This window comes from Ornithorhynchus anatinus, chromosome 4 (genome assembly GCF_004115215.2).
Source record: "Ornithorhynchus anatinus isolate Pmale09 chromosome 4, mOrnAna1.pri.v4, whole genome shotgun sequence".
NCBI classification, from domain to species: Eukaryota; Metazoa; Chordata; class Mammalia; order Monotremata; family Ornithorhynchidae; genus Ornithorhynchus; species Ornithorhynchus anatinus.
The window spans coordinates 132931079-132949049 of record NC_041731.1 but is presented as its reverse complement, the minus strand read 5'-3'; the positions used below and the strand labels follow the sequence as shown (position 1 = coordinate 132949049).

General features: G+C 50.9%; 1 protein-coding gene across 1 annotated transcript in view; it reads left to right on the top strand.

The window, feature by feature from the left end:
- The window catches only part of LOC114811266 (protein Dok-7), a 58182-nt gene that overhangs the window by 667 nt on the left and 39544 nt on the right, over positions 1 to 17971 (top strand). The window contains exons 2-3 of the mRNA XM_039911982.1: positions 2917 to 3036; positions 11034 to 11135. Coding sequence (XP_039767916.1) covers positions 2917 to 3036; positions 11034 to 11135 — 222 coding nt within the window. The remainder of the gene's footprint in view (positions 1 to 2916; positions 3037 to 11033; positions 11136 to 17971) is intronic.

Below are 17971 nucleotides of genomic sequence, written 5' to 3'. Positions count from 1 at the left end.
CAATAGAATCAAGGGGATGGACACCTGATTAACAATCCCTACCCAACGACGGGCCCTCAGTCTAAAACGGGGGACAGCAGAACCAAACAAGTAGTCCGGCACCAACGCCATCAAAATAGATAAATATTCATTCATTCAATAGTATTTATTGAGCGCCTACTGTGTGCAGAACACCCTACTGAGGGCTTGGAAGGTATAATTCAGCAACGGAATCGAATGGAATCATAGATATTGACATATCATTAATAGAGCAACAAATATGCACAAATATATACATATATTACCTGACTACTTGCTGTCTGTCTTCCCCTTTTAGACTGTGAGCCTGACGTTGGGGAGGGATGGTTGGAGAAGGAGCGTGGCTCAGTGGAAAGAGCACGGGCTTTGGAGTCAGGGCTCATGAGTTCGAATCCCAGCTCTGCCACTTGTCGGCTGTGTGACTGTGGGCGAGTCACTTAACTTCTCTGTGCCTCAGTTCCCTCATCTGTAAAATGGGGATTAAGACTGTGAGCCCCACGTGGGACAACCTGATTCCCCTATGTCTACCCCAGCGCTTAGAACAGTGCTCGGCACATAGTAAGCGCTTAACAAATACCAACATTATTTCATGCGCTTAGTACAGTGCTCTGCACACAGTAAGTGCTCACTAAATGTGATTGAATGAATGAATGTGCCAAACACTCGATTAAGGGCTTGGGCAGATCCAAAATAATCAGGTTATCCCACGCGGGGCTCACAGTCTCCGTCCCCATTTTCAGATGAGGGAACTGAGGCCCAGAGAAATGAAGTGACTCGACGAAGGCCACTTAGCAGATGAGTTGAAGAGCCGAGATTAGAATTCCAAGCGCTTAGTACAGTGCTCTGCAGAGAGTAAGCGGTCAATAAATATGATTGAATGAATAAATGAATAATAATATACAGGTAAGTGCTGTCCTGGTGGGGGCGGGGGGGAGAAATGGGGAGGAGCAAGGGTTGTCTTCTTTCTCCTCCTCCTGCCTCTTCCTCTTCTCTGCTATAGAGAAGCAGCGTGGCTTAGTGGAAAGAGCCCGGGCTTGGAAGTCAGAGGTCATGGGTTCTAATCCTGCCTCCGCCACGTGTCAGCTGTGCGACTTTGGGCAAGTCACTTGACTTCTCTGTGCCCCGGTTACCTCATCTGGAAAATGGGGATGAAGACTGTGAGCCCCACGTGGGACAACCTGATGATAATAAATAATAATGCTGGTATCTGTTAAGCGCTTACTCTTTGCAGAGCACTGTTCTAAGCGCTGGGGGAGATACAGGGTCATCAGGTTGTCCCACGTGAGGCTCGCAGTTAATCCCCATTTTACAGATGAGGGACTGAGGCCCAGAGAAGTGAAGTGACTTGCCCCCAGTCACACAGCTGACAAGTGGCAGAGCCGGGATTCGAACCCATGATCTCTGACTCCAAAGCCCGTGCTCTTTCCATTGAGCCACACTGCTTCTCGATGCTGATGACATTGTATCTACCCCAGCACTTAGAACGGTGCTTGACAGATTGACAGCTACCACTGATTGACTGATTGATTGATTAATTGAGGTAGCAGAACCCGGTAGGACCCGGGGGAGAAGTCTGAGCTTAGAAGTTACAAGCCCTGGGTTCTGGCTCCCTCTCTTTCCCCTGAGCTGCTGAGTGACCTTGGATAAGTCACTTCACCTCTGTGGGCCTCTGTTATTGTCAACCCCTGTGTTTTTTTTATGGTGTTTTTTAGGCACCCAGCACTTAACGCAGTGGCCGGCACATAGTGAGCGCTTAACAAATCCCGTAATTATTACTTTCTACGTGTCAGGCACTGTTCTAAGCCCTGGGGTAGATACAAGGTTGGTCACAGTCCATGTCCCACTTAATCCTCATTTTCCAGATGAGGCAACTGAGGCATAGAGCAGAAGTGACTTGCCCAAAGTCACCCAGCGGACAAGTGGCGGAGCCTGCAATATCCATTCATTCATCCAATCGTATTTATTGAGTGCTTACTGTGTGCAGAGGACTGTACTAAGCGCTTGGACTAAGGGCTCTGCACATAGTAAGCGCTCAATAAATACTACTGAATGAATGAAAGTAAAATTTGGCAACAAATAGAGACGATTCAATCATTCATCGTTATATATATTGAGCGCTTACTGTGTGCCGAGCACTGTACTAAGCACTTGGAAAGGACAGTTCGGCAACAGATGGAGACAATCCCTGCCCGACGACGGGCTCACAGTCTAGAAGGGGGAGACAGGCAGCAAAACAAGTAGGCAGGCATCAATGGCATCAACATAGATAAATCGAATTATAGATAGATACAGATTAATAAAATTAAAAAAATAAAATAAATAGATGATCCCATTAGATTGGCATTAGAAGCCAGGTCCTTCTGGTTCCCGGGCCCAGGCCCTATCCACTAGGCCGCACTGCTTCTCGGTATGCCAAGGTCTCGCGGGGGAACTAGGGTCGGGTGGGGTGTCGGGTCGTGAGAAGGGCAGGGGTCAGCGGGCAAGACCCCGGAGCCAGAGGGCCAGCCCAGGGTGTAATGTTGGCATTTGTTAAGCGCTTACTATGTGCAGAGCACTGTTCTAAGCGCTGGGGTAGATAGAGGGTAATCAGGTTGTCCCCCGTGAGGCTCACAGTTAATCCCCATTTTCCAGATGAGGGAACTGAGGCACAGAGAAATTAAGTGACTTGCCCACAGTCACCCAGCTGCCAAGTGGCAGAGCCGGGATTCGAACCCATGACCTCTGACTTTTTCCACTGAGCCACGCTGCTTCTCAGACCCAGGGGTCTGAGAGTCCCCGGCGGCACCGGGCCGGTGGGCCCGGGGCTTCCTTGGCCTTGTGGGGCAGAGCCGTGGGGTCCCGGGAGGGGGTCTGGTGCGGGCCCGGTGGCGGGACCCACAGCCCGCCGCTCTCTTGCAGGGGCCGGAGTCTTCTTCCTCTGCTGCCCGGACGGCGAGCAGCTCAGCTTCCTGTTCGACTGCATCGTCCGAGGCATCTCTCCGACCAAAGGCCCGTTCGGACTGCGGCCCGCCCTGCCAGGTGAACGCCAGTCCCCTCTTGCCCCCCACAGACCGCCCTCTGGACCCCGGGGGGGGGGTCCCTCCCCACCCCCCACCGTGGCCCACCGCCGAGGAGGCCGCCTATTCCACTGCGGGAGGGGGACGAGGGTCCCCGTGGCCTTGGCGGACGTCGATTCTGGCTGTTTTCCTGCCGACACGTGGAGGGCACGGGTGGGGGAATGCCCGTCAGTTGGTCAATCGTATTTATTATTATTATCGTTACGGAGTTTGGGTGCTTACTATGGGCCAAGCACTGTTCTAAGTGCAGGGGTAGATAGAAGGTGATCAGGTTGTCCCATGTGGGCCACACAGCCTTAATCCACGAGAAGCAGCGTGGCTCAGTGGAAAGAGCCCAGGCTCGGGAGTCAGAGATCGTGGGTTCGAATCCCGGCTCTGCCACTCGTCAGCTGGGTGACTGTGGGCGAGTCGCTTCGCTTCTCGGTGCCTCAGTGACCTCATCTGTAAAATGGGGAGTAAGACTGTGAGCCTCACGTGGGACGACCTGATTACCCTGTATCTACCCCAGCGCTTAGAAAAGTGCTCTGCACATAGTAAGTGCTTAACAAATACCAACATTATTATTAATCCCCATTTTAAGATGAGGTAACTGAGGCCCGGAGGAGTGACGGGGCTTGCTCAAAGTCACGCAGCTGACGAGTGGCGGAGCCGGGATTAGAGAAGCAGCGTGGCTCAGTGGAAAGAGCCCCGGCTTGGGAGTCAGAGGTCATGGGTTCGAATCCCGGCTCTGCCACTTGGCAGCTGGGTGACTGTGGGCAAGTCACTTCACTTCTCTGTGCCTCAGTTACCTCATCTGTCAAATGGGGATTAAGACTGTGAGCCCCACGTGGGATGACCTGATTACCCTGTATCTACCCCAGCGCTTAGAACAGTGCTCTGCACATAGTAAGCGCTTAACAAATACCAACATTATTATTATTATTAACCCACGACCTCTGACTATTGTTTTTACGAGATGTTCTTCCCCTTGACTCTATTTATTGCCTTTGTTCTTGTCTGTCCGTCTCCCCCAATTAACCGTAAGCCCATCAAACGGCAGGGACCGTCTCTATCTGTTGCCGACTTGTTCATTCCAAGCGCTTAGTACAGTGCTCTGCACATAGTAAGCACTCAATCAATACTATTGAATGAATGACTCCCAAGCCTGGGCTCTTTCCACTAAACCATGCTGCTTCTCAATTTACCTATTTATTTGTTCGTTCATTCAGTTGTATTGAGCACTTGCTACGTGCAGAGCACTGTGCTAAGCACTTGGGAAAGTACAGGGCAAGTCACTTCTCTATACCTCAGTTACCTCATCTGTCAAATGGGGATTGAGACTGTGAGCCCCATATGGGACAGGGACTGGGTCCAAGCTAATTTGCTTGTATCCTCCCCAGCGCTAAGTACAGTTCAAGGCACATAGTAAGCGCTTAATAAGTACAGTTATTTTTACAACAGTAAACAGTGACAATCCCCGCCCACAATGAGCTCACGATCTAGAATGGGGGAGACAGACATCAAAAGAAGTAAATAAAATGACAGATCTGGACAAAAGTGGGCAGGGAGAGGGGGGAGGAGCAAAGGGACAAAGTCAGGGCGACGCAGAAGGGAGTGGGAGATGAGGAAAAGTGGGGCTTAGTCAGGGAAGGCCTCTCGGAGGAGATGGGCCTTCAGTAAAGCTTTGAAGGTGGGGGAGAGTCATCGTCTGTCGGATTAGAGTGATGTCTGTCTCCCCCTATAATGATGGCATTTGTTAAGCGCTTACTACGTGCCAAGCACTGTTCTAAGCGCTGGGGGAGATACAAGGTCATCAGGTTGTCCCACGTGGGGCTCACAGGCTTCATCCTCTTTTTAATAATAATAATGATGGTATTTGTTAAGCGCTTACTACGTGCCAAGCACTGTTCTAAGCTCTGGGGGGGATACAAGGTCATCACGTTGTCCCACGTGGGGCTCACAGGCTTCATCCCCATTTTAATAATGATAATGATGGTGTGAAGCGCTTACTATGTGCCAAGCACTGGAGGAGATACAAGGTAGTCAGGTTGTCCCACGTGGGGCTCCCAGGCTTCATCCCCATTTTCCAGAGGAGGTCACTGAGTTCCGGAGAAGCGAAGTGACTTGCCCAAAGTCACACAGCAGACAAGTGGCAGAGCCGGGATTAGAACCCACGACCTCCGACTCCCAAGCCCGGCCTCTTTCCACTTGAGCCCAACTGCCTCTAGACCGTGAGGTCATTGTGGGCAGGGAATGTGTCTGTCTGTCGTTTATATTGTTGTCTCCCAAGCGTTTAGTACAGCGCTCTGCGGCCAGGAAGCGCTCAATAAATAGGATTGATTGAATAATCCCATTTTCTCCCTTTCCTTGGCCCGCATTGGACGGGGTAGGACGGTGCAGTGGCGCCCCCTGCTGGAGGCTCGAGGGCCTCCCTCACCTGCAGGACCCCCCCCCTTCATTCATTCGTTCAATCAATCCTATTTATTAAGCATTTATTCATTCATTCAATCGTATTTATTGAGCGCTTACTGTGGGCAGAGCACTGTTCTAAGCGCTTGGAAAGTAAAATTCAGCGCAAAAACAGAGGTAATCCCGGCCCGACAACGGGCTCACAGCACTGTAGAAGCAGCGTGGCTCAGAGGAAAGAGCCCGGGCTTGGGAGTCAGAGGTCGTGGGTTCTAATCCCGACTCCGCCGCTTGTCAGCTGTGTGACTTTGGGCAAGTCACTTCTTCTCTGGGCCTCAGTGACCTCATCTGGAAAATGGAGATTGATTGTGAGCCCCACGTGGGACCACCTGATCACCTTGTATCCCCCAGCGCTTAGAACAGTGCTTTGCACATAGTAAGCGCTTAACAGATACCATCATTATTATTACTAAGCGCTTGGCAAAGTACAAGAGAAGAAACAGTTAACTTCCCCGCCCCCAAGAAGCTGACAGTCCTAGGAGGGGAGACAGACAACAGTGCAGGTAAATGAAATGACAGATAGACGCATCAGTGATGGGGGGCTGGGACGGGGGGAAAAGCAAAGGGGGAAAGTCTGGGTGACGCAGAATAATAATAATGTTGGTATTTGTTAAGCGCTTACTATGTGCCGAGCACTGTTCTAAGCGCTGGGGTAGACACAGGGGAATCAGGTCGTCCCACGTGGGGCTCACGGTGTTCATCCCCATTTTACAGATGAGGGAACTGAGGCCCAGAGAAGTGAAGTGACTTGCCCACAGTCACACAGCCGACAAGTGGCAGAGCCGGGATTCGAACTCATGAGCCCTGACTCCAAAGCCCGTGCTCTCTCCACTGAGCCACGCTGCTTCTCTAAGGGAGGGGGAGCTGAGGAAGAGGGCGGCTCAGTGTGGGAAGGCGTCCTGGAGGAGGTGACCGCTCAGTAGGGCTTTGAAGAGGGGGAAGAGAGGTAGTTCGGCGGATGTGAGGAGGGAGGGCCGTCCCGGGCCAGAGGTAGGACGTGGGCCAGGGGTCGATGGCGGGACGGGCGAGAAGGAGGCCCAGGGAGGAGGTGAGTGAGAAGCAGCGTGGCTCAGTGGATAGAGCCCGGCCTTGGGAGTCAGAGGTCATGGGTTCTAATCCCGGCTCTGCGGCCTGTCAGCCGTGTGACTTTGGGCTGTGCCTCAGTTACCTCATCTGGAAAATGGGGCTGAAGACTGTGAGCCCCACGTGGGACAACCTGATCGCCTTGTATCCCTCCCAGTGCTTAGAACAGCGCCCTGCACATAGTAAGCGCTTAACAGATACCATCATCATTATTATTATTATTAGCAGCGGCGGAGGAGGGGAGTGTGCGGGTCGGGATGGAGGAGGAGAGAGGGGAGGGAGGAGGGGGTCAGGGGATGGACGGCTCTGAAGCCAACAGTGAGGAGTTTCTGTTGGATATGAAGGTCGATGGGCTGGAGATCTTTGAGGAGCGGGGTGACACGTTCAGAACGTTTTCTTAGAAAATGAACCGGGCGGCAGAGTGAAGTACAGACCAGGCCGGAGCCAAGGCTGAGGGAGAGATTGAACTCCTGCGGCTCCCCGGAACCCGCAGCTTCCCTCCTGCCCAAGCGCAGAGCTGGAAAACGAACCCACCGCTTCTCCAGCGGGCACATTTGGGAGCTGGTTTTAATACTGATGGCATTTGTTGAGCGCTTACTATGTGCCAAGCACTGTTCTAAGCGCCGGAAAGAGGGAGAGACCTGAGAGACACGCTCTAGACTGCGAGCTCTTTGTGGGAAGGGAATGGGACTTTTCATTTTTATATTGTAATGATAATGTTGGTATCTGTTAAGCGCTCACTAGGTGCCGAGCACCGTTCTAAGCGCCGGGGGAGATACGGGGTCATCGGGTCGTCCCACGTGAGGCTCACGGTTAATCCCCGTTTTATAGATGAGGTCACTGAGGCCCAGAGAAGTGAAGTGACTCGCCCACAGTCACACGGCTGACAAGTAGCAGAGTCGGGATTCGAACCAAAGCCCAGGCTCTTTCCACTAAGCCACGCTGTACACTTCCAATCACTTAATACGGTGCTCTGCACCCAGTAAATGCTCAATAAATGCCACTGAGTGAATGTATGATGCCCAAGAGACTCATCCATTAGGAGTCCTGTGTTTCGGTAGGGACCATTCTGATTTTCGACTTGCAGGGAAGCAGTGCGGCCCAGTGGCTAGAGCACAGGCCCGGAAGTCAGGAGGTCGTGGGTTCTAATCCCGCCTCCGCCGCTTGTCTGCTGCGTGCCTTGGGGAAATCACTTCACTTCTCTCTGCCTCAGTTCCCTCATCTGCACCAGGGGGAATTCAATACCTGTCTCCCTCCTGCTTAGACCGTGGGGTCTTATCAACCCCCATCTACCTCAGTGCTTAGAGCAGTGCTTGGCACCTAGCGAACGCTCAACCAATACCACAGTACTTAGGATACAGTTTACTGCTGTGTTGTGCCGTCGTGGCTAGCGCTTGCGATCCATCCCTCCAGACCGTGAGCTCGTCGTGGGCAGGGATGTGCCGGTTGTTGTTGTTAGAGAAGCGGCGTGGCTCAGCGGAAAGAGCCCGGGCTTGGGAGTCGGAGGTCATGAGTTCGACTCCCGGCTCTGCCACTTGTCAGCTGGGGGACTGTGGGCGAGTCACTTCACTTCTCTGGGCCTCAGTGACCTCATCTGGAAAATGGGGATTCACTGTGAGCCTCACGTGGGACGACCTGATGACCCTGTATCTCCCCCAGGGCTTAGAACAGTGCTCGGCACCTAGTAAGCGCTTAACAAATGCCAACGTCATTATTATTATTATCGTCCTCTCCCAAGCGCTTAGTACAGTGCTTTGCGCGCAGTAAGCGCTCAACAGATGCAATTGAAATCCATGAAGATGGAGTGCTGATTGGAAGATACTTTAGACACAGGACAGTTTCCTACAGGAGCCATGATCATAATAATAATGTAATTCATTCAATCGTGTCGAGCGCTTACTGTGTGCAGAGCACTGTACTAAGTGCTTGGAATGTACAATTCAGCAACAGATAGAGACAATCCTCGCCCAACAACGGGCTCACGGTCTAAAAGATGATATTACATGGTTATATTATTAATTCATTTACATATTATTATAATAGAACAGATATTAATAATAATAGTGGTACATCGATTCTTTTGAAATGTGGTGCTGGAAAAGGATTTCGCGAATACGATGGACGCCCCCAAAAGCAAACCAATGGATTTTGAAACAAATTAAACCCAAGTGGTCTCTGGAAGGCCAAATGACTAGACTTAGAGGAGCAGATTTTGGACACATTCATTCATTCAACAGTATTTATTGAGCGCTTACTATGTGCAGAGCACTCTTCTGAGCACTTGGAATGGACAGTTCGGCAACGGATAGAGACGATCCCTGCCCACTGATGGGCTTACGGTCTAATCTCATCGGGAGGACAGATTCTCTGAAGACAGTAATGCTAGGAAAAGTCCAGGGAAAAGGTGGAAGAGGCAGATAGGTCGGCAGCTCGACAGAGACCTCGACAATGAGAACGGAAGAACCGTTAGGTTGCGGATTATGGCAGAGGACGTGACGTTCTGGAGAAAGTCTATCCACGGAGTCGCTATGAATTGGAAACGACTTGACGGCACAGTAATAATAATAATAAAAAGTGGTGTTCTGTAGACTCTTACTATTTATTAAGTTCTGTGATGAGCCCTGGGATAACTGATCGTGGACACCATCCCTGTCCCACTTGGGGCTCACCGGGTAAGTGGGAGGGAGAACAGGTATATAATCCTGATTTTACAGATGAGGAAACTGAGGCCAGTCATTGAACCTCTCTGTACCTCAGTTCTCACCCGCAAAATGGAGATTCGATGATTGCCCTGCCCCGTGTCGGGACTGCGAGCCTCATGTGGGGCCTGATTATCCTCTCTCTATCCCAGCACCGTTCTAAGTGCTGCGGTAGATAGGAGGTAATGAGATTGTCCCACAGGAGGCTCACAGTTTTAATTTCCATTTTGCAGAAGAGATAACTGAGGCCCAGAGAAGTGAAGTGACTTGCCCGAAGTCACCCAGCTGATAAGTGGCAGAGCCGGGATTAGAACCCATGACCTCTGACTCCCGAGCCTGAGCTCTTTCCACTAAGCCACGCTGCTTCCCGTGATGATGATAGTTGCATTTGCTAAGTGCTTACCATGTGCCAGGCACTGTTCTAAACGCTGAGGTTAGATACAAGGAAGTTGGGTTGGAGGCCACGTGGGATCCACCGACTTAATCCCCATTTTCCAGATGAGGTAACTGAAGCCAAGAGAAGTGAAGTGACTTGCCCAAGGTCACACAGCAGACCAGTGGTGGAGCTAGGATTAGAACCCAGGTCCTTCTGACTTGCAGATCCGGGCTCCATCCACTAGGCTGCTTACCTATTCGTGTGCTAAGCACTGTGCCAAGTACAGGGTTGTTCCAAGGTAATTAGCTGTTCCCTCACATTGGCCAATCTGAAAAATTCATGTTAAAAAAAGCCCGCTTTTTCCTCATCATCATGTTCTTCTCTGTTGAATTATCTGGAAGTAGCGGGGCTTAGTGGGAAGAGTCTGGGCCTGGGAGGTCAGAGGACCTGGGTTCTAATCCCGACTCCGCCACTTGTCTGCTGTGTGACCCTGGGCCAGTCGCTTCACTTCTATGAGCTTCAGTTGCCTCATCTGGAAAATGGGGATTGAGACCGTGAGCCTCATTCATTCATTCACTTGTATTTATTGAGCGCACGCTGTGTGCGGAGCACTGTACTAAGCGCTTGGAAAGTACAATTCAGCAATAAAGAGAGACAATCCCTGCCCACACCGAGCTTTCCGTGTCCACCGTGATTGCTTGCTTAGTACAGTGCCTGGCAAAGAGAAGCAGCATGACTTAGTGGCAAGAACCCCCGCTTTGGAGTCAGAGGTTGTGGGTTCTAATCCCGCCCCTGCCACTCATCAGCTGTGTGACTTTGGGCAAGTCGCTTAACGTCTCTGCCTCAGTTCTCTCATCTGTCAAATGGGGATGAAGACTGTGAGCCCCACGTGGGACAACCTGATGGACTTGTATCCAGCCCAGCTCCTAGAACAGTGCCTGGCACATCGTAAGCGGCGTGGCTCAGTGGAAAGAGCACGGGCTTTGGAGTCAGAGGTCATGAGTTCAAATCCCGGCTCTGCCACTTAGCTGTGTGACTGTGGGCGAGTCACTTCACTTCTCTGTGCCTCAGTTCCCTCATCTGTAAAATGGGAATGAAGACTGTGAGCCCCACGTGGGACAACCTGATTCCCCTGTGTCTACCCCAGCGCTTAGAACAGTGCTCTGTACGTAGTAAGCGCTTAACAAATACCAACATTGTTATTATTATTATTAATCATTATTACTGTAAACCCGCTCTTCCCTCTGCCCTCGTTGACCTCACAGGGGTTTTCTCGGGGGCGGCAGGGAGGCCCTGGGGGAGGTGGACGCGCTGTCCACATTTTGACGGTGTGGGTTCGGTGCTCCATCCTCACAGATGTGGACCCGACGTCGGCGGAGGAGAGAATGGCCCACGAGACCTTGCAGCTGGAGAAGCGGCTCAGCCTCCTCTCTCATTCCAGCCGCCCCTGCAGCGGAGGTAAGAACCCCCTCCTCTCCACGGCTGGGCACCCCCGCAGACACCCGCCTCGCTCGCTCAGCCGGACGGGCAGTACGTCATAATAATAATGATAAAGGCATTTGTTAAGCGCTTACTGTGTGCCAAGCACTGTTCTAAGTCCTGGGGGGAGATACAAGGTCATCAGGTTGTCCCACGTGGGGCTCACAGTCTTCATCCCCATTTTCCAGATGAGGTCCCTGACGTACAGTGTAGTGACTCGCCCAAAGTCACACAGCTGACAAGTGGCGGAGCCGGGATTGGAGCCCACGACCTCTGACTTATTCATTCATTCGTTCAATAGTATTTATTGAGCGCTTACTATGTGCAGAGCACTGGACTAAGCGCTCGGAATGGACAAGTCGGCAACAGAGACAGTCCCTGCCCTTTGACGGGCTTACGGTCTAATCGGGGGAATTTTACAGATGAGGTAACTGAGGCCCAGAGAAGTGAAGTGACTCGCCCACAGTCCCACAGCTGACAAGTGGCGGAGCCGGGAGTCGAACTCATGACCTCTGACTCCGAAGCCCAGGCTTTTTCCACTGAGCCACCCTGCTTCCCCTACAAATACCCTTAGTCAGTCGGTCGATCCCAGTTGGGGAGCACTTACTGTGTGCAGAGCCCTGGACAGAGCGCTGGGGAGAGCACAATACAGCTATTAACTAGGAAGCGGCATGGCTAAGTGGAAAGCGGCTTGGCTTGGGAGTCAGTGGACGTGGGTTCTAATCCCGCTCTGCCACTTGTCTGCTGTGTCACCTTGGACAACTCACTTAACTTCTCAGTGCCTCAGTTCCCTCCTCTGTAAAATGGGGATGAAGACTGTGAGCCCTATGTGGGACAACCCGATGACCTTCTCTCTACCCCAGAGCTTAGAACAGCGCTCGGCACATAGTAAGCGCTTAACAGATACCATAATTAATAATTAATTAGTATTAGCAATAGAACAGACACGTTCCCTGCCTACAGTGAGCTGACAGTCTAATAATTATAAGGATTATGGTAACTGTTAAGCGCTTACTATGGGGAGGTGGTCATTAATAATAACAATAATAATAATAAATGAATAATGGGTGGCACAGTACAGTGCCTGACACACAGTCAGCTCTTCGAGAAGCAGCCTGGTGTAGTGGATAGAGTGGATAGAGAGAAGGTCAGGAGTTCTAATCCCGGTTCTGCCACTTGTCTGCTTTATGACCTTGGGCAGCTCACTTCACTTCAGCGTGGCTCAGTGGACAGAGCCCGGGCTTGGGAGTCAGAGGTCATGGGTTCGAGCCCCGGATCTGCCACTTGTCAGCTGTGTGACTGTGGGCGAGTCACTTCACTTCTCTGGGCCTCAGTTCCCTCATCTGTAAAATGGGCATTAACTGTGAGCCCCACGTGGGACAAGCTGATGACCCTGTATCTCCCCCAGCGCTTAGAACGGTGCTCTGCTCGTAGTAAGCGCTTAACAAATACCAACATTATTATTCTCTGGGCCTCAGTTCCCTCATCTGGAAAATGGGCATTGAGACTGGGAACCCCATGTGGGACAGGGACTATGTCCAACCTGAGTTGCTTGTATCCACCCCAGCGCTTAGTAGAGTGCCTGGCACATAGGAAGTACTTAACAATACCGTACTAATAATAATAATAATAACAAATACTTATAGTTGGTCAGTCAGTGGTATTTATCGAGCACTTACTTTGTGGAGAGCACTGGTCTGAGTCCTGAGGAGAGTCCAATATAACAATACAACAGACAATTCCCTGCCCACAACGAGCTGACAGTCTAATAGTTACAATAATTATGGTATTAAGCACATACTACGGGGAGACAGTGTAAATAAATGTCGCGTACTTAATATGGTTCTGGGCACACAGTAAACACTTAACAAATACCGTTAGTCAGTCGATTTTATGGAGCGCTTATTGTGTGCAGAGCACTGTACTAAGCATTTGGGAAAGTTCAACACAACAATAAACAGTGGCATTCCCTGCCCACAACAAGCTCACAGGCTGGGGGGAGACGGACATTGATAGAAATAAATAAATAAAGGATATTCATTCATTCAATTGTATTTATTGAGCGCTTACTATGTGCAGAGCACTGTACTGAGCGCTTGGAATGGACAATTCGGCAACAGAGAGAGACCATCCCTAATCGGGGGAGGCGGACGGACATAATCAACACAACATCATCACGATAAATAGAATCAAGGGAATGGACACCTCATTATCAAAATAAATAGGGTGATAAGGTCCCGAGAGAGAATTGTTTCTATGGAGTGGAGGGGGTAGGAGCCAGATCGGAGGGGGTCTAGGAGAGAATTGGAGGAGGGGAAGTGGAGACAGCGGGTTAGAAACAACTCGCTCAAGAAGTCTGGAGAGAAATAATGATACTGTTGGTATCTGTTAAGCGCTTACTACGTGCAGAGCACCGTTCTAAGCGCCGGGGGAGATACAGGGGAATCGGGTCGTCCCACGTGAGGCTCCCTGTCAACCCCCATTTTACAGATGAGGGAACTGAGGCCTGGAGAAGTGAAGAGATGGTGTCTGTTACATTGTTGTAGTGTCCTCTCCCAAGCGCTTAGTACAGTGCTCTGCCCACAGTAAGTGCTCCATAAATACGATTGACTAATGGAAGAGCCAGGATTAGAACCCGGGTCCTTCTGACTCCCAGGCTTGCGCTGTACGCACTAGGCCACACTGCTTCTTCTCATGTCTTGCCTCCCCCCTCTTCCAGCTCCTGCCTTCCCCTTCTCTCCTCCCACCTTCCTCCCCTTCCTCCCCTTCCTCGCTTCCGCGATTTCCCGCTTTTCTCCTCTCCCCTTCTACCTCCTGCCTCTCTCTTTCCACGCCTTCCTCCCACGCTCTCCTCTCACCTTCCACTTCCCATTTTTCTCCTCTCCCCTTCCACCTCCTTCATCTCTCCTTTCTTTGCTCACCTCCCACCCTCTCCTCCCGCCCTCCGCCTCCCACTTCTTTTCCTCCCACCTTTTCATTCTTTCGTTCAGTCGTATTTATTGAGCCCTTACTGTGTGCAGAGCACTGTACTGAGTGCTGGGAGAGGACAGTACAACAAGAAGCAGACACATTCCCTGTCCACAACAAGTTTACAGTCTAGAGGGACGAGTTAACCTCTCTAGACCTGCCTTCCACTTTTCTCTTCCCACATTCCATCTCATCCCTTTCTCTTCCTACACGCACCTCTCACTTCTTTCCCACCTTCCACTTCCCACTTTTCTCCTCTGCTTTTCTTTTCTCCCACCTCTCTCTACACCTGCCCCTTTTTTCCTCCCACCTTTCTCTCGCACCTTTCACTTCCCACTTTTCTCCTCCTGCCTTCCACCTCGTCCCTCTCTCTCTTCCTACGCCTACATCTCACTTCTCTCCTCCCACCTTCCGTTTCCCACTTTTCTCCTCTATCTCTACGCCTACCTGTCACTTTTCTCCTCTCACCTTCTTCCTCCCAATTTTATCTCCTCCCACCTTCCTCCTCCCAATTTTATCTCCACCCACCTCTCTCTAGACCTACCTCCCGCTTCTCTCCTCCCTCCTTCCACCTCATCCCTCTCTCTTTCTACCCGTACCTCTCACTTCTCTCCTCCCACTTTCCACTTCCCACTTTTCTCCTCCCATTTCTATGCCTATCTGTCACTTCCCTCCTCCCACCTTCCTCCTCCCAATTTTCTCTCCTCCCACCTTCCTCCTTCCAATTTTCTCTCCTCTCACCTCTCTCCCACTTCTCTTCTCCACCTTCCACCTCCTGCCTCCCTCTTTCTACGCCCACCTCCCACTTCTCTTCTCCCACCTTCCACCTCCCATTTTTCTTCTCCCACCTTCCACCTCCTGCCTCTCTCTTTCATTCAGTAGTATTTATTGAGCGCTTACTATGTGCAGAGCACTGTACTAAGCGCTTGGAATGAACAAGTAGGCAACAGATAGAGACAGTCCCTGCCATTTGACGGGCTTACAGTCTAATCGATGTTGGTATTTGTTAAGCGCTTACTGTGTGCAGAGCACTGTTATAAGCGCTGGGGTAGATACAGGGCAATCAGGTTGTCCCACGTGAGGCTCACAGTCTTCATCCCCATTTTACAGATGAGGGAACTGAGGAATAGAGAAGTGAAGCGACTCGCCCACAGTCACCCAGCTGACAGGTGGCAGAGCCGGGAGTCGAACCCATAACCTCTGACTCCAAATCCCAGGCTCTTTCCACTGAGCCACACTGTTTCTACCCCTAGTTCCCATTCTCTACTCCCACCTTTCACCTCCCACTTCTCTCCTCCCACTTTCCACCTGGAGATGGAGAGGGGTCCCAATAATAATGATAACAATGATAGTAATAATAATGGTATTTATTAAGTGCTTACTATGGGCCAAGCACTGTTCTAAGCGCTGGGTTAGATACAAGGTCATCAGGTTGTCCCACATGGGGCTGGCTCAGTGGAAAGAGCCTGGGCTTCGGAGTCAGAGGTCATGAGTTCGACTCCCGGCTCTGCGGCTTGTCAGCTGTGTGACTGTGGGCGAGTCGCTCCGCTTCTCTGTGCCTCAGTTACCTCGTCTGTAAAATGGGGATTAACTGTGAGCCTCACCTGATGACCCTCTATCTCCCCCAGCGCTTAGAACAGTGCTCGGCACATAGTAAGCGCTTAACAAATACCAACATTGTTATTATTATTATTCATCCCCATTTTCCAGATGAGGTAACTGAGGCAGAGAGGAGTTAAATTGCTTGCCCAACGTCACAGAGTAGACAAGTGGCAGAGCTGGGATTAGAACCTATGTCCTCTGACTCTCAAGCCCACGCTCTTTCCACTAAGCCAGGCTGCTAATGATGGGGATCTTTAAGCGCTCACTATGTGTCAAGCACTGCTCTAAGCGCTGGGGTGGTGCTGTATACCCTGGGTCCGGCTGCCTCCCATGAGGAGGTTCTTGGTCACTCCTGCGTCCATCTGTCCCGCCTCTGACCCGGTCCAGCCAAACGTTCAATTCAATCTGATTTACTGAGCGCTTACTCTGTGCAGAGCACTGTCCTAAGCACTTGGGAAAGGACACCACAACAATACCCCGTGACGTTCTCTGCCCACTACGAGCTTACAGTCTGAGGGCGGGAGACAGATGTGAATCGAAATAAATGAAAGGACAGACCTGGTCATAAGTGGGGCTGAGAGGGGGGAAGAACAAAGGGAGCAAATTGGGTAAGTTCCCCACAGGTCATGAGAACCTCCCGGCGCTTAGACTGTGAGCTCGTTGTGGGCAGGGATTGTGTCTATTTATAGTTGTCCTCTCCCAGACATTCAGTTCATTCATTCAATAGTATTTATTGAGCGCTTACTATGTGCAGAGCACTGTACTAAGCGCTTGGAATGGACAAATGGAATCCCAGCTCTGCCACTTGTCGGCTGTGTGACTGTGGGCAAGTCACTTAACTTCTCGGTGCCTCAGTTCCCTCATCTGTAAAATGGGGATTAAGACTGTGAGCCCCACGTGGGACAACCTGATTCCCCTATGTCTACCCCAGCGCTTAGAACAGTGCTCGGCACATAGTAAGCGCTTAACGAATACCAACATTATTATTATTATTATTATTACAAATTGGTAACAGAGACAGTCCCTGCCCTTTGACGGGCTTACGGTCTAATCGCCGGCTTACAGTGCTCTGCACCCGCTAATAATAATGATAGTAATTGTGGTATTCGTTAGGTGCTTACTATGTGCCAAGCACTGTTCTAAGCACTGGGGTAGCTACAAGGCAATCTGTTTGGGGCTCCCAGTCTTCTTCCCCATTTTCCAGATAAGGGAAAATGGGGATTAACTGTGAGCCTCACGTGGGACAACCCGATGACCCGCTATCTCCCCCGGCGCTTAGAACAGGGCTCTGCACATAGTAAGCGCGTAACAAAGACCAACATGATTATTCTTATTATTCATCCCCATTTTCCAGATGAGGTAACTGAGGCAGAGAGGAGTTAGATTGCTTGCCGGGTTTAGAAGCAGAATGGGAAGCAGATTGGGAAGCAGCATGGCAGAGAGGATAGAACACAGGGATGCTAGTCAAAAAGTTGTGGGTTCTAATCCCGGCTCCACCGCTTGTCTGCTGGGTGACCTCGGGCAAGTCACTTCACTCTCTGGGCCTCAGTTCCCTCATCTGGTAAATGGAGAATAAGAATAATAATGTTGGTATTTGTTAAGCGCTTACTATGTGCAGAACACTGTTCTAAGCGCTGGGGTAGATAGAGGGGAATCAGGTTGTCCCACGCGAGGCTCCCACTTAATCCCCATTTGATTAACTGAGGCACAGAGAAGTTCAGTGACTTGCCCACAGTCACGCGGCTCACAAGTGGCGGAGCCGGAAATCGAACTCATGACCTCTGACTCCCAAACCCGGGCTCCTTCCACTGAACCACGCTGCTTCTCTAAGAAGAAGACCGTGAGCCCCACGCGGGACAACCTGATAAGCCTGTATCTCTCCCAGCACTTGGAACAGTGCTTGGCACATAGTAAATGCTTAACAAATACCATCATTATGGTTATTATTGTACCCATCCCATTGCTCAGTACGGTTCCTGGCACATAGTAAGCGCTTAACAAATACCATAGTAATAATAATAATAATAATTAGAACCCCTGTCCTCTGACTCCCAAGCCCATACTCTGTCCACTAAGCCACAGTTGTCTTACGGCGTCGAGTCGTTTCCGACCCAGAGCGACACCACGGACAAATCTCTCCCAGAGCGGCCCGTTTTCCATCTGCAGTCGTACTGGTGGTGGATCCACGGAGTTTTCTTGGGAAAAAATCTGGAAGTGGTTGACCATCACCGCCGTCTGCTCAAGAG